The sequence below is a fragment of the Hyalella azteca genome, unplaced genomic scaffold, assembly GCF_000764305.2.
Source record: "Hyalella azteca isolate HAZT.00-mixed unplaced genomic scaffold, Hazt_2.0.2 contig12774, whole genome shotgun sequence".
Classification (NCBI taxonomy): Eukaryota; Metazoa; Arthropoda; class Malacostraca; order Amphipoda; family Hyalellidae; genus Hyalella; species Hyalella azteca.
The window spans coordinates 378,157-403,329 of NW_025942721.1; the positions used below are offsets into that span (position 1 = coordinate 378,157).

At 37.6% G+C, this 25,173-nt stretch overlaps 1 protein-coding gene across 1 annotated transcript in view; it reads left to right on the forward strand.

Annotated features, from left to right (window-relative positions):
* LOC108675031 (nostrin) overlaps window positions 1–25,173 on the forward strand; it is a 44,969-nt gene that overhangs the window by 13,567 nt on the left and 6,229 nt on the right. Inside the window, exons 2-4 of the mRNA XM_047883377.1 lie at window positions 14,653–14,738; window positions 23,973–24,116; window positions 24,976–25,120. Of these exons, the coding sequence (XP_047739333.1) occupies window positions 14,653–14,738; window positions 23,973–24,116; window positions 24,976–25,120 (375 nt within the window). The remainder of the gene's footprint in view (window positions 1–14,652; window positions 14,739–23,972; window positions 24,117–24,975; window positions 25,121–25,173) is intronic.

Sequence of the window (25,173 nt, forward strand, 5' to 3'; positions counted from 1 at the left end):
TGGGATCCATTTCTACTTCTATGCTCGTGAAAGCTCCACTTTCTTCTCATTAACTCATTGCTTGAATCTGCCGTTCCGACTCACTCAGTACGTGAAGAAAATATTGTTCCGACTCACTCAGTACGCGAAGAAAATATCGTTCCGACTCACTCAGTACGTGAATAAAATATCGTTCCGACTCACTCAGTACGCGAAGAAAATATCGTTCCGACTCACTCAGTACGCGAAGAAAATATTTTCATGGTAGAACGTGTTGACTGTACGAGAAGCGACATGAAGCCTTGCGGTTGTCTGAGAAGTGTTTAGTTATCGATAAAGATTACCAGTATTTTTACTGCGAATATTAGATACTCGATACTACCTTGGTTGTAATTTAATTTTGTAATTTTAAGTAGGAATCCTTAAATTCTTAAATTTTCAAGTTCAATTGAAAGATAGTTTTGGTCTTTGAGCGATCGCATGTTTTTATTTAAACGACTTGAATTTAACTCTAATTCTTTGTTTTCCTTTTGACTCTCGGACGATATCTTTCACTGCGATCGTACCATAGTCATGCTGTACAATTAAACTCCTCAACGGCAGCTATCAATGAGTCAATGTTAATTATTGTGTTATGCCCCGTTAGTATCAAATTATTCCTATTTTCTCGCAAAAAAAAATAACTTTTTTCATGCATTTCATTGCTAAGTTTATTATAACTTTAGCATTTCCCGCAAGATCAAAAAGTTTAGGAGCTGAAACATCCGTAATTGGCTCTCGCCCATTCGTGACCACCTACTCCACAAGGATAGAAATTCTTCCCATGAGCGCAAGTCTTGCATGACACCGCGCGCCACGACGTCAAACGTACCTACTTCCAGATCGCAGTTATCTCAACACGCGCCGCAGAATTGCTTTTGGTATCCGGCGGCTTTATCTTCCAAATCTGTTGTTCTTTTTCAGAGTTTACGTGGATGAGAAAGAGAGTTCGCTGCTTCACGCTCCGATGACGCTTGAATCGGTCATATCATTGAAAGTTATATGGAAACAATTTATAAATCTATTTTCTGAAAATGAAAATGTATTATAATGCATTGAAACTGGTCCTAACCTGGTGCTGTTAAGATTTATCAATGTTGCTATCTGCAACTTGAGCAATTTACTGCAAAAAGTTAATAATTTGTTTTTTTGAATTTGAAACCTATGCTATCGAAAACCGTGTAATCGGAATCCGTTCCCGAAACTAAAATGTAATATAACTGTGAGCTTGCGCGTGCTCGTGGTTAGTTAGAGTCATCACAACCACCCCGTGTGGAGAGAGGGCGGGTTAGGTCACATTTTTGTTAAGTCGTAACGGTGGCGCGAGAGCATGTGCCTAGGCAGCTGCGATGCAGTCCTCATCTCGAGCGTCGTCAGAGAAAATTATCTTTCTTGTTTGTCTTCCGTTTGGATTTTTGTGTGTTCAAAGATGCCCGACCTCTATGTGCACCGTTTGATGGTTTGTAATTTGTTACTTCCTTGCGGTGATTAGCTGTACGATAGTCTAGCTGCACTAGGCTCCTTAATTGCCTTCTTGCGATCGAAATATTTTCATCAGTTGTGAGATGCATTCGAATTTTTATTGAAATTAATTTACGTTTATGGACTATTGTTTCATTAAATGCTTATTTTCTTATTTCTTAAATTGACCTCAACATTATCGTATGAATGATGAATGAATTTACAAGTATTGTAAATTGGAAGAATCGCATTTAAATGTGTCCGGAAAGCTCTCTTCTTGAAATCATTTTAATATGTGACTTTTTTTTTATTTCTCTCTGTACCCAAATATTTTGAGTTTTTCGTCGCAGCCATTTTAAAAAATTATGTTGTGGCCGCCGGCTATTATGGTTGAGGCTTGCACTTTATATAAAAAAATTATCATGAATACCAGTGCAAAATGAATGTTGGTCAAGTCCAAAATAAAATTCTCACAATTCAAAATTTTTAATAAATTCAATCATGGAAGTTTATCCACTCATGGGGGAACAATTTCTATGCACCCAGACCGTTTTTTATCAACGAAACTTTTTAGCTAAAATGATTGTATGCATTTATGGTATAGCCTGATGCTCTACGTATGGTGCTCGATAAAGGTTTCAATTGTGATATAAATTGGCCTTCAGGTCGGCACTGCGGGCGCGTCAAGCAGCAGATCGTGGCACTTAAGCGTCAACGGCTAAACTCGAGTGCATAAATTGAGATAACATCCTGAAGATCATTGCTTAGTACGAACAAAAATTTCTATTCAAGTTTTAGCAAAATTTTATAAAGTTAAAATAATATATTGTTTCTTACAATAAGTTTTTGGTCAAACCTTACTTGTTCAGCTATAGCTAATTATGAAACGTCAAAAAAAATCTACTTTCACTTGATGGTCTCTTAGTGGGACTGTCCATAATTTTGCACAAGACATGACTCCTGATCGACTTCAAGTACGCAATACAAATTATTCAAGTAATACAATCTATCTGAAAGGCTTTCATTTATTTACTTCAATATTTATTTACTTCAAATTCTCTCGCAGCCCATGAATTGCTATCTTGCACGCTTTTTCGTACTACTGCCTCTTCAAATTATGTTTTATACTCATCGAGTTTCAAATCTGAACGATGAAACGGGAGCAGTTGCAGTAGTAATTTTTGATCACTCTTTTGTGATCGTTGTTCTCTCTTCCAACTATCATCATGATTCATTCGTCGCCTTGCTAGAGTGCACTTCCCATTTTCTACAATGCCCCCCCTCCGTTAAGTGTCGGTCATGAACCACTGAGGGAGGCAACTGTTCAAACGGAGCGGTGCCGTTGGTATCAAGGTTGCTCTAACCGTCATCTGGTGATGCGTGCCCAGGATGCGCCACAGACTCTCCTTGATCTGCTCCTGACGAGCGCGACGCCTTGTAGAGGCGTGTGTGTAAATGCTAGCATTACGAAATAGATATTATATGCTAGTTTTTTTTACCTACTAAGATTACAAAACCAACGCTTGAAATTCGTTATACCAATTCAACAACAATAGGTGTCGTATTTTCAGGTATATTTTTTTATTGAGCAGCGAATCGTTTTGTTTGCGTTTACGCTATTATAATTATGCTATTGATTGTTATTAGTTGTTAAAGCCATCCTTATAAATAAATAACCAAGTTATAAAACAAATTAAAACATATGTAAGGTTTGGCTGTGTTCGTTATCGAACGTAATGTAGTTTTTCATATTATAATGTTTGGCCGTATTCATAATCGAGCGTTAATGTAGATTATGCGTCTGAGAAGCTTGGGTAGATTGTCAACATTGAATCTATTCTGCTACCTGCTAAGCGAGGCTTATTGGGCACACGATGTTCGAATTTTACTGCGGCACTAGCGATTGTTTATCTCATGGAATATATGTTTTACAGTTTTAACCATGCAGAATGAGAACACTCAGATTCTTCTTTGTTTTCTGAATTTATTCTCTAATGTGACGCGCACTGAAATGAGATTACGGCTCAATTCGACCGAAATCAATAAGTGCAACATACTAATAAGTAGTGCACATTCCTATAGTAGCCGTGGATTCCGCTATCTTTCTGCTAGCATGGAATGTGCCCCGAATTAATGAGATACCATGCATCAGCCTTCGGAACGAAAATTTCGTATCTGTATAAGAAGTATCGGTTTAGCAACGATCACTTATGAAGCATCGAGTGAACGACCCGAACGGTGCATCCGCGATTGCATATCATCTTCGTTAACGCCTCATTTCCTAGCCATGGATTGCAGCTACTATAAACGCCGGAGCTTCTTAGCGGCATCACAACGGAAGAGCAGCATCTCAGCGAACGAGTTATTAAGAGTTAAATGCCTTGAATCGCCTAGCAGGATATGGCTGTAATTATAGCAGGATTTAATGAGGGCTCCGAGTTTACCAACCGATTTTAACGGAATAGTTTCTACATGCTTTTCAGAGAAATCGGTAGAACTTGCAAGGATAATTATTGTATGGTTTTGTCCTTACCGAGTACACAAAATAAGAATTTCCGAGTGAATATATGCACTTAATCATAATTACTTCCAAGAAACTAAACATTATTATTTTTTAGTGTTATTAATAGTTCGTTTCTGGTGTGATTACAAATTCAGTAAATCATTATTTCATAGTCGTATACAGAACACAACTATACTCTTTAGTTTCTTACGACGTGGTGTGACGCACGCACAGATCTGCATATTCTGCATAATTATTGGAGAGACGGGTTTGTCAAGGCAGGCTGGTGGAAAGCAACTGTTGGCCACCACCGTACCTGCAGAGTGGCACTTGAAGCTCACTCGAAGCGATCTTCGGGCCACCGTCTCGAAAGCGTCTCCAGTCGAGCGGCGCAGCCCTGGCTGCTTACATTGATGTGTCGCGCCGGCCGGTCTCCGCAACGCCACTAGTTATTCGTATTTTTCTCTATTACCCCGATACATTAAAAGTTATAGGTAGAAAATAACAGTGAAAGCTAGACGATATGATTGTTCAACATGTGCTCAGTGACTACACTCGTTATTCCTACCTGTCTTTACTGCACTATTAGGTTTAAAATAATCGATTTGCATCAGTGAAAAGATGATAAAGTAATCCGCTCTGCATTAGCGTTGTCGGATCGTCTCCATACAACTTCACACATCATTTTAACCTGTCGTTAAAGAATGCTTCAACATCGTATGTAGAATATTTCTGGAGGAAAGCTGATAAAATTGTTCACTTAGTGCTGCCATACGTAACTGACCGGTCCAGGTGACTTGACACGTCTTCCATTCCTATTTTTGACTCGCAATTTTGTAAATTATTTCAAGTAAAGCAACATATTAATTAAAAGAAACAATTTGCTAAGCATTTAAGGGCTATCCGCTACTCGCATACACTTTGGTGTGGAATGGAAAATAATTCATTGTTTTCACGACCCCTTATTTATTGTTTTAACTTCGTAGTCGTATCTATTGCGGTTGTTTCTTCATTGCCTGCGTAATGCCTCGAGCTGGGATTTTTTAACCATGTGGGAGTTTTTTGTCGTAGATTCATTCCAGTACTCATTCGAAAAATTTGCAAGAACATAGACCAAGTCTTTTGTACCTTTAAAATCCGTTCGAAATTATTATTGGTTGTATTCACAATTCGTAAGTTTCAAGTTACATTATGAAAAGATGAATTTTCGTGTATGTTTTCTAGTTCGTAACCTTCTGAAAAGATTCGAAAACGTACTCTTCCAAAACTTTGCTTTGATCTCCAATTGATAGTAAAGGTTTTATTAAACTAATACTGTTTCAATTCATATTTACGACTTGTTAGTTTGATTGGTTTCCATCATACTTTGTTTCCATCTTATGGATTGTTAATACTAGCGATTTTGTATGGCGTAAACTGCTACATTCGGATACTCTCTATTGTAGTCCCAGCAGATGTTGGCACGGAGAGAAGCTTTTTTAAGGGCTTAATTGCTCTTTTATGGACTCAGGTGCCTCATATTTAATAGTCTATGATCTAATTTCAGGTGTATTGACCCTGTACAGTGAAGACGTGGTGAACAGTTACACTTACATTAGATTGCTGTTTCTAATGAGGCCCGAACAGTTGTTTGCGGGGAACGATGGTGCTGCTTAACAGCAAAATTGCTTGGCCTGAACCTCAAAGGCCACGTTCTGACCACGGGCCGCGGACTGGTCCAGATCTGGGCCAAGTGCGGCTACAATTACAACGATCCACACAATTGTTATCATCATAGAGGCCAACCTACTGAGTATTGGGCTTTTTATTCTGACAACAGCTCTCGTTATACGAGCGTCGGACTGTATTTGTTGCGCGTTAAATTCACTCCTTAAATAAATGCCATTGTCGTCAAACTTCCAGACGTAAAACTTAGTTAATGTTTATGTTATTAGATTAATTTTTATAGGCCAAATGTTTGATTATTAATACCAAATTTCTCCTTCTTTCATCATTTACGGAGTTTTCCATGCATACACTATAGGTTCTCTATATTATAGTGTTTAACTAAATAAGTCTTCGTATTTTTTATTGTTTTTATGTGTTGATGGCTGTTTTATTGTTTTATTGTTGTATTGTGTGATGTTTTATTGTTTTTTGTGTTGATGGTTGTTATGGCTTTCATATTATTGATGCATCTCGACTATAAGTTATTATTATAGGCAATTTTTTCACTTGGTTTACAAAGTTTTCTGATATCTGGTGAATATATATACAAGCTTTTGTAGTTCAAGCAACTAGTTGAATGGTTTCGTACAAAAACATACATCGTAAATATCAAAATTTGTCAGGAAGCATTGCGGTTGAGTGCAGACTATGATCGAGCGTCACGTCGAAGGCTGTTTCGTTGCATGGTTCACAGACAGTGGCTTGATCTGGTCCAATTATTGCCATTAATACTGCATCCGGTAGTTATGCTTCAAATGGCAGCCGTAGTGCAGCAGGTGGAGTTCATCATGAACGAAATGAATGACTCACGGTGATCATCGTGCAGTCATTCATCGTGCTGGAAAATCTGGTAACGACCAGCTGTTTTACCTCTATCTGTTATACTTGTTAGTCGTGGATGCTGTGATGGAAATTTAAATTGGACTCTCATGCTGAATTATGGAATGAGTATTTTTCCTGCAAATGGGTAATGCATGGAGTTCAACGTAGCACCTCATTATTGCTTTTTTACATGGCTGAATAACAAGAAAGCATTTCATAGTTCGAAAATATTCACTAGTTTAAAGTTCGACCATGATTGTCACAAATCGATGTAAATTACATTCTAAATTTTTTCACACGGCTCCCAACATTTATGGGAGCAGTTTTAACACTCCTATTCCAATAAAAGCATGAATTAATAATTTTATTATTCATTTCTATCTGATATGAAAATTAATTAACATCGGGTAACCATTTCTTCAATTATGTCATTAACAGGATCGTAATACTGTGAGATAAGTTTATATTAATTAGCTACTCTTTATATTAATTAGCTATTAATTTATATTAATTAGCTACGACCACCTAGAAGCAGTACACCGTATTAATTGGCAGGCCGGCCTCCTCACATCAGCTTAGAGATTCAGGTCCTCAATAGCCGCCTCTGTCCCCCTCATTACCTAAGCAAATTACCACCTCCCTCGTTGTGCCCTCGCCGATTCTTATTGTGTAATGCAATAAAATGGTTCTGGCGGGTCAGCGAGCCAGTGATGGTCGTGGAACTACCAGTGGCACCAAGTGCCCGGAAAAACTGACCTATCACCACCCCTCCCTAGTCGCCACTACCAGGATGGCAAAATAAGCCAAAAATGATAATTACACACACATCAGCTGATAACAACATCAGGGGTCCTTCCGATGACCCCTAATATTCATAGGACCTCGTCCTATGAATATTAGGGTTGAGAGACCAAGCCAATAAACATTATTTGTGCACGATATAACTTTTTAACCACCAGTATGTGAAAATAAATAAATTAAATAATGTCATTGTCCGCAGTCGATTTATATTATGATGATTGTTAGTGAAATTTCAGATTTAACAGATATACATGCAAAATTAACAATTATATAGGAGTATGTATAGGTTTGAGTACTATCCCATTTGCTATGGCACGACTTTCTGTCGACTTTCAAATTCAGCTAATAAACGCTTTTCACAATAAACTCTGATTAACATGAGATAGTTAACTAGTTTTGATGTTGCTGCTGTTTGGAATTAGCTTATTTCACTATTTTTTTAGTTATTTATACCAATTATTGCTAGAATTAACGGCCAGAAGTTTGAAGTCTAGGTCTAAACCATTCCATGTGACAGCTCATCTCATTGATATTCGCGAATTGATTGCATTACAAAATCTGTCCTACGTCCTAAGACTTTATAGTCAATGTATGAATTATTATACATGCGCTATGATTCGTGTAAGAGCTCATGAATGCTCATTGAATGCTCAGAACGCAATATTGGTCATGCATGTTCTTCAAGCTTGATGTATTTTGACGGATGTTTTTGTTTGAAAGTGCTTCTTATATGAGGGCTTAAAGAGATTGATGTTTCGAGAAGGTTTAAAACAACCGGGAACTTATATATTCATTCTTATCCGAATAATTGTCCTTATTCGAAATTTTTATAATATGTGTGTATTTGTCCTTAGCTTTTTTCGGTTGAAGATATATATTATAAAATTTGTTTCTCGCCGCGGCAAATGGCATTGAAACTATTTTAATTATGAGTTGATTTCGTTGAATCAATGTTTAATTGACATTATTTCAAATGTTATATGTATATGATCGGTGCATAACGGATACCATGATTTATAAGTACATCGGTACAATATAATTTAAGTTAGTGGCTTGAGATAATGCATACAGGGTTTGTATTCTTAGTACCTTTTCCACAGCCGTGCTTCTTGCTGACCAATTCCCAGCATACATGGCGTTCATTGCCGTAAGTGGATGTGCTTGGCAGCTGCATTGGTGTGCATAGAAGCCTTTGCCCGTATATGGCGTTCTGGGCGACCTGCGTAGGTGTAAAAAATTGAGGTTTGTGCGTACATGCAGGATGCAAACATATGTTTTGGGCTGGTTTGTTCGGGTGAAGAAACTCTCCTCAAACTTGAACGTTTCTATGAAGTTGATAAGCAGGTATAAAGTTCACTAAAGTATTCTCGAAATGCGTCCTTGATATTAAAGAACTGGAAATTTTCTAGAGAATGTATATTGAAGGAGTAAAAATTTATCTCGGTGTGCATTTTGGAAAATTTTTCAGTTTTTCAGGAATTGTTTGGCCACCATTGTTTTTCTGTGCCTCATTGAAGTAAAAGAATTGAATATCATTCGAAGGCGGATGAAGTGAGCGGCTATTGACACAAATTTAATGATATTTGAATTGAAGTTTTGATTTATAATTTTCACCTTGCAGTTTATGTTTGACTGACGCCTTATCTTACAATTCTTATTTACGGCAAGTGATTTGAACATATGTTTGCCATATATACGGAGTTGTCAATATCTCATTCATTTTGCTACCCGGATTTTTTTTCCGAATTTGATAACAACGACTTCAAATAAAGGCTCAGTTATTTATTTACTTTTAAAAATGAGCAACTTTGAAGAATTTGATCTATATATGGAGTATCTATAAATTATAAAATATATTTACTTATATCTGTTGTTAAATACAAATTAAAATTAACTACACATCAACACAATTACAATGCAACAAAATACTAAAAACTTTTTAATTTAAAAATACAACATAATTTGTAACAATCTTCGGAACATTTTTTTGAATATTATCAATGTGTACCTCCGTCAAGCCCGTCTCCTGATTCAAGTATAGGATGTTGCTTGTAAATGTTTATTTGCGCTTATTTGCTTGTAAATGTTTATTTGTGCTTATTTGCGCGCCAAGAGCAGCTTCTGACCTTCAAGAATTCACTGCACGACTACCGGCGGCAGACTGCAGTGAAGAAACCAGTCCAGTATTTTCAAACGAACGAATTTAAGTTTTTTCGTTGGTATAACTGAAGTCCGTTGGCGCATGCCAGTGCAGATGATGCAGCTGCCACTTACCCTGTAGACCTCTTGTTTAACGGACTCCTCAGGTCTTCTCATTACACGCTAATAACTGGCTTAGAAAATTGATACTAAAGTAGGGTTCTATATTGCTCCCAACTTTAAATGATATTATTCATCACGATGGAACCGTAGGCAGATGTCGTCTGTGCACTGCTGGTTTCAATTTTGGAGTATTTTGCAAAGATAAGTTTGCAATTTATTCAATTTTTTATTAGCCCCAATTTTCAGTACAGATGATAAATTAAGTTGCCATAATTTGAACGTTATCTAAACTTCATTGCCGTAAAATTTAAAATTATAACTGCGTACTTGCAAGAAGACGCTGACTCCCAATAGATAGTGTACGAGGCAGCACGTTTATAACGTCGGACGACGCGTGCCGACCGTGACACGTACGTCATGTGACGACATGTCACATGACGTACGACATGTGACGACATGTCCAGGAAATCCAATCTCTTTCTGCAGTGCGTCGGAATTGACGCTCAAGAGAAGCCACCATTGCAGGTGAGACAAGATCATATTAAGATTATATTAAATACTTATAGATATCGATAGATAAAGCGTTTTGAACTCTGCGAAAGTTGTTCCAAACCATATGGAAGTTTTTCAGAAAATTTCTATTGTTTATATCACTCGAAAATAAATTTCGAGTGATTTTTTTTCATATTATTTGATGACTATATAAACGATTTTTAACATCAGTTGAATATGCAAACTTTGTAGCATTAATATTGCAAAGACTAATGCTGCGAAGTGAAAGTAATAAGAATTAATAATCTTAAATTAATAGCAATGAATGTTATAGCGCGTTCTGGAGACGCATAAACTTTAGGTCATTAATTTAAGTGTTCGTGAAGTATCTCATGTCGCTGCCTTCCGAATGCCAGAAATGCGATTCTTCATTTTTATTCTCCAAAACTAACTTTTGTGCGTTAAACGACGAATCCATACCCGGCGAAACATTCTGAATTTTTTAAAATATCCAAGTTTGCCTCATATATGAAACTTACGCCGGCCTCCAACCTTCCCAGTGACCCATATGATTGATGGATTTTGCTTGAAAGGCCATCAATGATTGGCTGACGAACATACGATCTCTTAACTTTTTTTGAAAGTATAGGACCTTGTTCGCAGCCACGAGAAGTGCATTAAACTGTGGCATGCATCGTGCGTACGGTTTAGCTGCGAATAAAACTCAGCCCGACTTGATTGGCTCAACTCAACCTAAGTCCACTCCATATTGAGACTTGTTAAGCTGCATATACTTTATTCTCTATGCACCTCTATAGAAGTTACGTGAGGCCCGCAGCCTGCGTTGCTTGACGTTGAATTTCATTGACGGTACAATGTGATCGTTTGAACGATGATTGCTGAAGACAGTTAGTCTCTCTGTGTGGCATGTACAAAGATTGAGTGGTCTCTGCCCATTGCCAATTGAAGCCCAGATCTCATTTTGCCAAGAACTTACACTGCAGGCACACGGGTCAAGTGAAGGTGTCAAGCCCTTCATTATTATCGCTTATGGCGGCCTTAATTCCATGACCACTTTGAATTTCATGGGCCGTCTCGTGCAGACTTGTGCGCGTCAGTTCTTGGTACTAATTAATTTCCTTCCCTCGATCATGTGCCGTGAGGGTGCAATTGCCACTCAGGGCTTATAAATGCAGTGCTTCTTGGCTGCTCGTCTCTGTACTGAGAGACGTTCACATTATACATGCCATCACCTATACCATCACGTCTGCGCTTGTATAGTGTAATGACAGTCATCTTAAGAGGCCAAAAACATCTCCTTTTGGCTATTTAAATTCATCCATGTTAGAATTTTTTGGGAGCCCTTCTCTTTTATACTTCAACTTTCACATGCAAAGTAAAATTTAAAATTTTTATATTTCTAATTCAGCATCGTAAATCAACATGTAGTATGACTGTTGAATTAACTGGAGCTTCATTCAAGTCATAGTGTTTTCATGCCTTATGAGGCTGCTGCTGGTCTCGGCCTTACCTCGATCGTAGTTTACGTAATTCCTACCATATTAATGTTTGCTCTTGATTGCTTTTCATGTATGCGTAGTTTGCCCCCAAGTGCGATCCATCTCGCCGCCAAGTTTTTAATTACGCAGACGGAAAACTCTTGAGTGATTTGACAGAGTTTTTGTGCTTTACAGTGGAACTGTAAAGTGCGTTGAAGTGTTCAGTGGAAGCAAGCTTGACTGAGTTAGTGAAACCTCGATGTGCACTTCTTCGAATAGCACGTGATAGCCAAATGCTAACAGATCGTGATTATTCGAAATATTAGTTTGCGACATTTCTACTTTCATCATCTGTTCATCTATGATTGATAAAGGAAATTAACGGCAAACCACCAAAAAGGTTTTTCATACCGACCATTGGTATATCAACCCTCCTCTACATGATTATTTCAAATTTAAAAACTTCTGTTAACAAAATTTCTATCGATTTCCTTACTGTGTACATACTGCACTTAATAATTCATTTCCGCGATAAAATATACAGCATTTAAATTTCGAATTTTTACCAACTCGGTTTATAAATTACATAACTCGGTTTAGATCAAATATGTATTATGTATTACAGAACACACAAATATTACTCCTTCCATTTAACCTGACTCAGACAAGCTTGTGAATAATGTTAATGAACTTGCAGGTAGTCGATTGTTCACATGAATCCTTTTTCTGCTAAGTATGCTTTAATTTTTTTGCAGAAGTTCTTTTGTGAATTTTTGGATACTTGTTAACAGATTTCCGTTTGAATCGTTGAATCCGCTGAACGCGTTGGCTATCGGTATTTTAACGCTCAGCTGTGCTTGCTTACGCCGGTACACCGCTTCTTGATTGGAGTTACTGTGCGAAATCAAAGCTTAAATCGTCACCAGAACGCATATTATTTACAATAGCGACGTTTCTTTGCTTGTGAAAGGCATGCAGAAAGTCTGTGTGTTGTTGCGTCATCGCGTGGTCACGTTAAGCAAGCTGCTCCATAGAATGTCTGGCCTGACAATTCGCAGCCAAATTGCCGGTGATGGTCTGGGTGCATATGGTCCTCTGTTAAACTTGCTATTTACATATGCGTGGTCCTTTCATTTCCGTTTAAATCAAGCACATGCACATGCGACTTATAATTGCGATGACGCCTTATAAGATTGAACGATCGGCACGATTGTATTAATTGAACAAAATAAATAAAAAAGTATATTACTTCTGCAATATAGCATGCACATTTACCGCAGTTCAGTTAAATACTGGCAGCAGCTCCCTGATTCCCACGGTAAAGGCGACGCCTATACGAGGCTCTCAGGGAAGCCATCGCCCCGTGGGAAGCTGCATGCTATATTCTCCTCCTATTTGGCATTATAAATTCTGCTCTTCTTCCGCATTCCAGCTTATAGGGTCCTGAATTGTGTGGTTTTTTGTTTAGATTATTGTATTTTTATTGAATAATCGTCAAATACTATTTCCAATCCCTTTGACGAGCGATAGGTGAGCCGGTTAGGTAAGAATAGCGGTATTGTCATCGAGTGGCAATTGCATGGTTACGATTAGCTAAATTATTGGTGATTGGAGTCCAACCAATGCAAGCCGGTTGTTAACCGCTACTGAGCTACTGATAAACCAACTCGTGATGTTGGTTTTCCTATTTTTTCAACTCATGCTAGTAAAATATTGGAATCGAACGAAGAGGCAAAAAAATAATAAAATGCACTGATTTTGATAGGATATAGGTAGAGCGAACGTTTATCGAGTACTATTTTCAGCAAAAGAAAACTGACTGGTGTGAGGTGATGAAAGTCTATTGCAGCGCTTATTTCTATATAAAAATTTCATTTGTTTGTTCTTTTAGATTCCAGGACCCGGGAACATGAAAGGGTCGTTCGCGCGAGAACATAAATATCTGTTGTGGCTGGTTGTCCCCATGGTTGAATTAATACATATTAATTCAACCATGGGCTGTCCCCATCTGAATTTTTACGACGGCCGAGGAAGGGCTGGGTTTAAGGAGCGACTATTTTTTATTTGTTGCATTTCTCAAAAAAATAGTTGTACCCATTTTGCTTGAACTTGTGGAAAGGAACATAAATGAATTAATCGGCGATTCCGTGTAAAGCTTTTATTTGCAGTAATCTTTCTTTAAGAATCATCACTTTACTTCATACATTATTAACGCAATGCTTTATAACGTGACATTCGATTCTCAGTTACGTCTCATTTATCGTTCCTACGTAATGATTAAGTAACAAACAATTCTCCATGTAAATCCTGAGCGCCGATGGCTCGCCGGCGCGTGCCAGCCGCTCACTCCTGTGGCTTCTGCATGTCATTACCGTGGCAGTTCTTCCCGCTACTCATGATTTCTCTGTACGAATTTCTATGTGTACTTGCATTACAGGCGCCTATATTTACGGGTCTTTCATTGTATTTTTTATTTAAATATTTCTACTTTTTCAATTTAATTTTATATTTCCAGTATATTGCTTTATGTTACGTATGTCATTACTCTATTCGTGATTTCACTGCCTGTTCGACGTAAAAATATATTTCGGGCCTTGAATAATTCATTGATGGTTATGGTTATTATTAATTATTCCATAAATAATGATAATTGTATTTTTTTAAAAATACTGTTCTCTTTGATAAAAATAAAATTCACGCATAACTGTTACATCTAATCATAATTTTTAATCATCATTAGAGCTTTCGACCACAGAAATTACTAAGAAATTGACGATTTATCAATCAGTTATGTATCTACAAACGAAAATTAAATATCACCGCTGAAATTCTTCCCTACAATTAAAACAATTTAGGTCATCATATAATAAAATTATTCAATTTAGTAACTACAAGAATAAATATTAGTAACTTCTTTGAATTTCACAAACCTCACGCCACACTTGAGATGCTAATGTGCTCGAGGTGGCGTTAATATCTCTTAATTATCTTAATAATTATATTATCTTAATAATTAATATTATCTTAATAATTAATATAATAAATTACAAGTACTCAGCTGACTTGTAATTTACTTGATCTGTGCAGGGCCACAATGGCTTTGACGAGCTGCGGCGCTACATCAAAGGGGGCGGCGAGTTCTGCAAGGAGCTCGCTGTTATTCTTCAGGAGAGGTCAGTCTTCTTGAAAAAATGTTATTGATTGCTTAAATGTATTGCCTAAATGTATTTTGATCACTTCGCTTATAACTTTCATGATCAGGGGCCATACTTTCAAAACTCGCTAAGTAAACATAAGTAATTACGCTCTATTTTCTTGTCTATGATTGGTGGATTTTGCTTGAAAGGCCGTCAATGATTGGCTGATGAACTTATACGATCTCTTAACTTTTTTTGAAAGTATAGGCCCAGGACATCGGTAATTCTTTACAGGATAATCATCGTCAGGAACAAAAGTTCACTTCAATAATGAATTCAACCATAAATTTGAGCATAGCTCGTACGATAGAATGAAGTCATTCATTGTTGTATCGGCAACTAAAATAAAGTAAAGGCAAAAAATGAACCTGCTACTCAGGGACCTGTTTTATTACATATGTATGTAAAGTATTATGATATTTGACGGGTTTATCTGGTGATCAAGAATGATCCATACCAACAGCTCTTGTTTGTTCATTTCTATGCTGTGATAATTTGTCCCCCGAATTAAAAAAAACGCTTTGGTAAACGACTAAGATTATTTACGTAAATTTCTGAGCCACATCCGGAAATTTACGATACAATCAAAATTCTATACTGCGCTAGCACGAAGCTGGTCCTCATCGCATCATCTTCAGTCCGATAAAACTTTGATAAAACTTTTATAACTCCCCTATGATAATAGACACGTAATTCCTGTACAGGGGCCATACTTTCAAAACTCGCTAAGTGAACGTAAGTACTTACGCTCTATTTTCTTGTCTATGATTGGTGGATACTTTCAAAGCTCGCTATGTGAACGTAAGTACTTACGCTCTATTTTCTTGTCTATGATTGGTGGATTTTGCTTGAAAGGCCGTCAATGATTGGCTCATGGACTTACGATCTCTTAACTTTTTTTGAAAGTATAGGCCCTGGTATGAACTCTATACCTCGCAATACAAGCGCTCGGGAGTGCGATGCTTGTCGCAATGCCGGCATCCCTCAAGAGCGTTTCTAATTAAGCCAGTCGTAGACCGATTTAATGCACTGCCCCCTATTTTTTTACTCTACGCTACCAATTGTATTTCAGAAATTATGCAACTTTTGAATCCACTATAAATTTGTCCGCGCGATCAGGGCCTATACTTTCGAAAAAAGTTAAGAGATCGTAAGTTCATCAGCCAATCATTGACAGCCTTTTAAGCAAAATCCACCAATCATAGACAAGAAAATAGAGCGTAAGTACTTACGTCCACTTAGCAAATTTTGAAAGTATGGCTCCAGGATGTGATTTAGAAGGAAAACACTGCGTTTAAACAAGAATGCTCATTTTTATATAACTTTTGAATTGTTCATTGGTAATATCAAAAATTTTGTCTTCGATATCGGTTCCAGGAAAGAAACTTAAAATCATCTGGAAATGATTGGAAACATAACTTGAATGTAACTTTCTGTTCAAGATAATGACCATAAAAAATGTCGTTATGAAGTAATAGAACCTAATAGAGTTATCTTCAAGAGAAGTTTTTGGAGTTTAAAACAGTTTGATGGTAGAACATTTTGTATAATGTAATACGATCACAATTTGTGTAACCAATTCGACTTTCAACTAAAAGAGTATATTTTCGTCTCAGGAAAATGTTTTTAGAAAGTAACGAAACTAAGTTTGGCTAATGGTCTTGTGTAGCAATCTCTATAATGGTCCTTAATGGCCACGGTCCTTACCCTTCGCTAACAAGCATCGTCTTGGCTCGTCTTATCAGAAAATCTCCCGCAGTTGTTGACGAAAGCAAGCGTAGCTCCTGAGTTCAGATCTCATTTCGAAGTTACGAAAATATTTCGATAAATTAAACACAGGTTTCTCCATTCGCTCATTACTAAGTTGTTGCATCATTTTGAACAGGTTACCTTGGTTCTATATGAATAGAAATACATCTTATGATTTACCATAATTCAGTTTTCCCTCTAGGATTATATCTATACCGAGTCTGGATTTGCTTCTTTTTATTTTCCGGCTGATCGATTACATGTTTATAGGAAATTTGGGCATGGATTCATATGGCCTCTGGGTTGGAAATAAGTTTACGGCTGCATGACAATATTGTCAGTAAGTATAAACTTGAGCGAGTAGAATTGCTTGCGTGTACAATAAGGCGTAATTCTAGATCTCTTATATTGTTAATGAAGCTGCTGGTACATTACGTATGAGAGTCATCGCTTCATCAAGACTAAATGTTTAAAAATACCAGGATAATAAAATTGTTATGCAATTAGCATTAAATGTGAATATTTTCCAATTTACAGCTGTACAATCCAAGTTTTAATCCACCATTTAAGTTTGTTCTTTAGTCGCGGTTGTCGGTCAGCGTGTTACATTCAATTGTTTATTTGTTGCATTGGTTAATTCCTTCCTTGCCAATACTTCTGGCGCGTATACGAACCACAGTGAAAGGCAGTAACTAATCATCAGTTATTCATGCTAACGCTTCATCACTTATATTAGCGTGCCAGTGCTGGGAGGGATTAGCCCAGCTGAACAGTGATTAGCTGAGTTAATTTCTGTTTTTGGGTACGGTGTTTTTTGGTGTTTTGCCATTATTATCGAACATGATGTCTCAAAATATTTGTATAGGATATAGGCATACACGTGGGGATTTGCTGACGTCAAATCTTTCTCATCTACAATTGTGTCGCTTGATAATTTCAAATCGACTCACAATTCAGGTATTCCGTTGATTAATGGTTTCCACATTGATTGTTGGAGCAAAGCAATTGATAATGTATGGCTCTTCACTAGGTCATGGGTTATAATTGCTGCCTGCTTGATTGTTCAATTGGGATCAAAATGAGCGTCGAATTTTGTCAGCGAGCGAAAATTTATTGCTCCCATTTATGTCATTATTGCGGTATGTTATACTTATATGTTATCAAGATCATAATAAGGGTGTAAATAAGAGGGTACTCGAGCTATTGATGCCAGCTGTTGGTAGCTTTCGACTGCCCCAAGCGTCGTTTTCCTTTTGCTGCTCGACGGTTCATGAGCTGTTATTGGTCCTTCGAACATAGATCCTTCCTTCGACGTCATGCATTCGTTCTCAAATCTTCTTTCCGAAAGTTCCAAATAATATAATTTTTTTAAATTGACAATTCATATTCAGATCTGTGGACAGGACGTGGGTTTTGACTATAACACCACGTATATTTTGGAAAATCTGGTCATGAATACAACATTTTTGTTCACTCGAAGTTGGTCTGTATATTTTTTTGAATGAATGGGTTCACTGTTAGAAAAAACGGTGGAAAAACGGTCCCACCGGCGTTCTAGTGGCCGGTCGCCCCGTGAAAATAAACTGTTTCGCCGTTTATCTCAGATGTTTTACGGATTTCAAGTGTTAAATTAGAATAAAAACGGCGACTCGGTGTTTCTTTTCACGTGCCGACCGGCCACTGAAACGCCGGTAATACCGTTAACGGTAATTTTTCTAACAGTGTTTAATTGCCACAAATTTTATCCAATTTATCCCAGAAACTGTGGCTCGTGCCATAGATAATCACGTGTAAATTATCTGGATAAGTATTTATAATTTTCTCAACATTCATAATAATTCAAAGGAAAAAATCTCAAATGTTAGCTTTGTTTTTCATTCAACGAGCAACGTGCATATTTTCGCCGAGTTTCTCTCCAGGAAAATTTACAGACGCTTCAGCTTCTGATTTGGGTTACCAGAAGCTGGGGCGACTCTAAATTTTGTTAGGGATCGCAGGCTAACGTTTGAAGTCTGCAGCCATGCAGGAAGGAAGCCGCGCGTTCTCTGCAGGGAGAAAGTTGGCTGCAGGGCACGGCTCAGGACACGACGCTTTCCTCCTGACTGTAGGGTCCGGAGCTGTAGGAATTCATGGCATGTCTCTGTAACGCGTGGTTGCGTAGTTATGTCTGAAATTTTCGTTAGTGAACGTTAATTGGAGGGACTGCTTAGGATGAGTATGAGGGCTTGGTAAGTTGATTTTTATTCAATGTAAACTGGGCGCATGATATCATGAAGCATAATGCTACATGGTATCTTAGTAACTTATTTAGGTCATGAATTTTGAGGAGTTATCATACGTTATCTCAAGTTAAAATTTTAACCTGAGAACGCACCACCTGAGACGCTTTCCCTATTGAAATAACAGATCGCCTATCATTTATAATCGCAACTGACAAATTTTAATATCAAAGCATTTACACAAATGGATATCATTTCAGAATGTTCAACTATATAGTACACTATGTTATTGTGAAATAGCATCAAAAGATGTCACTAATGACCATGTAATAATATAAGTAAACGTACTTGAATTCAAATATTTTTAGCCGCTTTTACTCTGATGGCTGCAATTACCTCTTATTTGATTTTAAAAATTAGAATCACAATTTTTTAATTAGTTTAAAGATGGTGTAGCTAAGATGATTGAATGAAGTCTGACAACAAATGCGTTTGAATCATTCTTTCAATTTTCAAGAGGCTAACACATTGTCCTTTATTTATAATGCTGGAAATGGAATTCCGTAGAGAAAAATGACAAATGGAATTCCGTTGCGATAAACTTGTTGAAGTGAAATCTTAGTTTCAGTTGCCTTCTATGGGCGATGTTATGAATTTTTATATTTATTCCTACTTACTTCGTACTTTTTTAATGTTCTGATCATGAGAGGTTCTTCCGACCATAAAGTTTTTTGTTATTTGTATTAGTTAGTGAAATTCGAGTACCATGTGAATGTTTTAAATCGATAGATTATCATGAATACTTGCTGTATCGTGTATTATCCTGTCATTTGTGCCAATTTTCAAATTATTTCTTGATATGGCTCGCCGAATGACAGGTTAAGATCAATATTTAACTTACGACTGTCGTGAAAATGCGGCTCTAGCATAAGTTTTGCATGTCCTACAGCAATTGACTTCTGACCTTCGCAACATACTTCACATGTCACCTTGCAGCATAATAGTGCGCTTTCTTTTTAACGAGGTTACCGCCAACATTTGCATATCACTTGTGCGCATTTTTTAAGCGTTTGTTTTATTTATTTATTTTTTAACAAATTGGTTTGATTGCCAGCTGTAAACGCCATTAATTTAGACAATTGTAAATAGTCGTATCGAGCGTGGACAAAAATCTTCAGAGACACAAAAATCACAATCAATCGCAAATCGGCCCTAATCGAACATTTGGTTGTGTTATATTCAGTTAGTTATCGAGCTGAAAGGAAAGTGTAACAATAAGTAATCAGTTTCGTATCATAATATCCATATGGAATATTCGAGTTTCGGAACGTTATATTGAGCGTGGCCTCAAATCATAAATGAAGTGAACTTAAATTCAGGCCGAGGCAATTTTACTTTCGTTTGACACCGCGACTACAGTTTCTGGCTTTAATTAAACCCCTTGCTTGACCTACAAGACCACCATTATTGGGACCCTGCGGGGGTGAGAAGCTCCTGCCGTGTGGGCTATAGCTGGATTTATGGAGGCAACAATTGTAAGGTCTCGGAGAAACTTGACAGTTTTACCGAAGATGGAAATTCGTGTTTTTAGCTTTCTTGGGCGATGAAGGTCGTTTGCCATTGACGCCTCAACACTTGACGACGCCTCAAATTCTTGTGTTATGAACACAAGAATGATGTCTACTTATTGGTCAAAAATTTGTGGATATCGATTACTGATCGACTTAGCAACTTTCAAGATGCAGACGCGCTCAATCTTGCAATCAAGTTTTGTTCTTTGGAATGAAGTTCCGCGCTACACCGCTACTCAAAGAACTTCAAAGCACTGCATGGCGAACTAATCCTCATAATTTGAAGACGTTTGGGCAGTTATAGTTAGGCCGACTACAAGTTAATATTCCTAACATTTATAACATAAATCAACGTCTGCTTTAAAACTTGTTTTTACTATCGACTGTCTATTGAAAAGCTATTGGTTAACAATTACTCCGTGTCGTCGCGGGAACTTGTATTGTCATACGAGGTACAAAACACCTGTTGCGTTTTCTTCTTCGGTCTGCGATCTTGAACAAATATTTTTAACTAAACCTACGGGAGGATGACTTGAGCTTGAACCTTTGTTGCCTGATTGATTCAGAACAATACAAGGTTAGAAATTATTTTAACATCAGAATAGTAGACTAGGTCTTATGAAAAGTAGAAATAAGTTAAGATTGTATATCCTCTCGATATCGATGTCGGGGAAGCGGGATGTGCACATGTTATCGAGCTATGATGGCAGCATATATTGGCCTACATGACAAAGCGCACAGCTGCTGGGAGAGCGGTCTACAGCTGACGGCGCTTTCTATACAACACATTCAGACGAACTACTCCGGCCTCATGCTTCTGGTACCGTCAAAAATGTTCTCCGTTGTATTGTAACCGTCTCAAGTCTTTTAATCGAATGCATTATCATGATATAAGGTTTTCATTTAATAGGTTTTGAATAAAGTATGCTTTTGAAGAAACGGGTTCAAACTGTTGTAGCATTTTTCGTGTTGAAGTGCACTTTGATTCTGTAAACCTTCATCAATATACAGAATGCCAGATTGTGTAATTATTTGATTAAAATTTTTAAAGCCTCCCATGACATCGTGGATACCACCGTTGTCTGAGAAGCAGCAGATATCGTCGCTATTTATTAGTAAATCTTCCTTTATGTTATCCGTTCTACCATGCATAAGTTCTCGTGCTGCCATCATGTAGTCGCATCATTTTGAACTTACCTTTTATATCATCTCGCAGGTGCAGGAAGCGTTCATTTTCAGATAATTATTCATTGTGTCAACTCTTTTACAGTGAACGCCATCAGAAAATTCAAAATTTTTACAGTGAATTTTATCGCAACGATGGAATTGTTCATGCTATTGCCCTGTGAGTGTCATCCGGCATTTGCTGAGCTATACTTTTTGAGAGTTTTTTTATTATCTTATGACTTTTAGATCGACCCACAATTCATTAAAGCAAACACACATGCTCTGAAAGCATGTCCCTCATGTACAAACCGCAAGGTACAAAATTTCTATGTGGAAATATATTTGTTGGATTCTATTCTGTTGGTTCAAATAACTGTTAACTCTGTTAAGTTCTATCACGTCGGCTAGATTATGATGCTCGGAAATGAAGACGATCGGATTAATGGCGGAGGGAATTACGGGCATCTGTTCTTTTCTTGTGAACTTTTTTTGGTCTTGTATACTCGTCAGTATTCGAGTGATACCCTTCTTCATTCATTAATATATGAAGAAGTGCAAATATGCATTGAGCCTGACCGCCCTGCTGTGAGGGTTAGGCTACAATAAAGCCAGCTACGCAAGTCTTTAGGATTGTTTTCCTAATGCAATTCATGACTTAATGTACTCTGTAAATTTATGTTCGATAATATTAGACCTCACCCTTGACCGCACTGCAGATATTTCCCTGGCAGCGCAGAAAGCCTGCGTGGTTTGTCTCTTAATAACCGTCTGTCATATCTGGCCTTCAATTGAGCGTTACCTTCCCTCAGTAAGACGTTAGCGCATTGCGTGACATTGCAATCGGTGAGTGCAATACGAAAGTTCGTATCTATTGCAATTATAAGTTCGTATCTATATTGCACTTATAAGAGCTATCTGGAAACTGTACTTCGTAGTAATTTTTCACACCGCAAAATTAAATATTAGAATAAATATTAAAATCAAATATTGCACTAATTACACGGATGCGTTTCTTGACACAGAATGTTTGAAAATCATCATTGACTAAGAAGTCAATGAAGATTAAAGAATAATATGCTATTTGATCATGAAAATACTGGTACTGAGCTGGGTCAGAGGTGCACTCGATCATAGCTTGCTAGATTGATATAAGATACAAGGATAGTGCACTAGATCATAGCTGGCTAGATTGAAATAAGATACAAGGATATTGCATTAGATCACAGCTGGCTAGATTGATATAAGATACACGGATAGTGCACTAGTTCATAGCTTGCTAGATTGACATAAGATAAATGTTCTGCAAGAGAAGCAATATCCCTCAGAGACGCCGGAAGAGAAACTAAAATCAACATCGACCGCGCAGAACGAAGTCTCACGTTTCAGATTAGAAATCATAGGAGATCAAGTGGCGTAGTAATTAAGTCTATGCAAACTATTCTTTAGAAAATTTCTCTAACAGATGCGAGTAAACAAGCTCTTTTAAATTCGACGCTGTACTCCATACCAAAGTCAAGCATATATAGTCACCCCCTAGTTTTAATCTTAATACCTGCCTTCGCAAATGGTGAGAAATCACCATTTTTCTAATGCTAGTACGCAGTCAGATTTCAATTCCTGCGAGAAGGATCACTCTCCGTGGCAGGACCAAGGCTGTTCAACGCCCTACCAAGGGATCTAAGAGAGGGGGAGTTCACCCTGGAGACCTTCAAGAGACAGCTAGACGTGTTCCTGAGCACAATCCCAGATCGACCTCCCCTGCAACACTACCAGCGGCGAGAAGCAAGCAACAGCATCGTGCATCAGGTGGCCCAAATGAGGGCGGATGAACGATAATCAGAGGCGGCGATCCATCGTGGCCTGGGACAGCTATGTCCCAAACAAATACTAAGGATACTAAGGATAGTTGCCCTGTTGTGCGGGCTGCTCCGTATGAGTGCAAGTGTACCGTATTGTTTTAATACATTTTTATTCAATTTACAAATGTGTCATTATATTGATGTTTAACTTTTTTCTGTTTTTTTTTCTCTAAATTTACGTACGGGGTCCATGTCAAGTCAGTTTTTCCGGAAATATTGATTACACGCTTCTAGTATTTTAGAGAAGTAAATTATTGTATACATTTTATTGCTTATTGTATTTTTCATCCAGGGTGAGCTTAGAGTAAACCTTGAAGAATTCGGTTCATCGGCCTTCTATCGTTAGATATTTTTGTTCGTTATTTGTTTCATTGCTTTGTTTCTATCTGATAACCTTCACGTAGGACAAATAAGTGAATCATTTAACATTCAACGTTTATTCTCTCATCTATATTGATAGCGGAATGTTTGTATGTGTTCAGAGCTGAGCTGGAGAGCGCGTACGCGTTATATGACCTTCATGTAGGATAATTAAGTGAATCATTTAACATATAATGTTCATTCTTTCGTCTATATTGATATCATTTAACATATAATGTTTATTTTCTCATGTATATTGATATAGGAATGTTTGTGTGCGTTCAGAGCTGAGCTGGAGAGCGCGTACGCTAAGGGTCTGCACAAGCTGGCGGGGAAGCTGCTGAAGGCGTCGCGTGACAGCCTGGGCAGCGTGCACCAGGCATGGCAGGCCGTCGGACAGGAGCTGGACAACGAGGCTGAAGTTCACAGGTCTTTATCCAGCGCCATATTAATTATATGTTCTTATTTATATTATATTATATTATATATTTAGCGAATTTTCTCATTTATGGAAAAAATGCGCTATTGTGTTCGTCATGTCCGTCCGTCCGTCTGTCCGTGACTTCACGGACGGACGAGAAAATGCGCTCTCTGTCACTCACCGCAGTGAGGACTGATCTAATTTTTTATTATCATCTCCGTTAATAATCGGTTAATAACAAAAGTCAAATAATGCAGGGTGCAGTCTTGTAATTGTGTTAAGAGTATTGTTTATAAGCTATTATGATTAAAATGTCTACATCTTATCATCGTGCAACCTATTAATAACATGAGTCTAATAATGTAGGTTGCACCTGCGTATTGTGGTTGATATCAGCTTGTTGGTTGATTGTAGTGAATGATGATGCAATGATTTTAATTATACCATCTCTTTTTCAATGCAGGAAAGTCTTTGCGCATCGACGAGAATAAAATGGCTTAATAGTTATTCAATAATCATAATAACTTTAAAGTAATAATCCGGTGGTTGCGATCCAACATGTATTTTTCAAAGTAATAGCCCAGTGCTTGGAATCTAGAATTTTTCAGTAGTAACTTTACAGTAATCCTCATCTAGCCCACATTTTCAATGTAGCTGTCCAGTGGTTGCGATCTAGCATTATTTCGCCAGTGTAACTGTCCAGCGGTTGTTCTCCAGCCTGTATTTTTTAACGATAATGGTCCAGTGTTGGTGATCCAGCCTGTGTTTTTCATGGTAATGGTTCAGTGGTGGCGATCCAGCCTGTATAATTATTCATGAACTTAATGAATTTTGTTAATTATTCATGAACATTAAATTGATCAACAGGAACGTGCACGAGTGGAGAACTGCCGAGTATAAGGCCAAGAAACAAAGTCACTCGGCGTGCCGCGAGAACGAGAAGATCCAGGACATGGCGCTCGAGGCGAGGCTCGGCAGAGGCAAGACGCTCTCTGAGAAGGAGGCTGTTAAGGTGCGTCGCCGGTTGCGTAGTTTTATAATGTACTATTTTGAATTTTCGTTTTA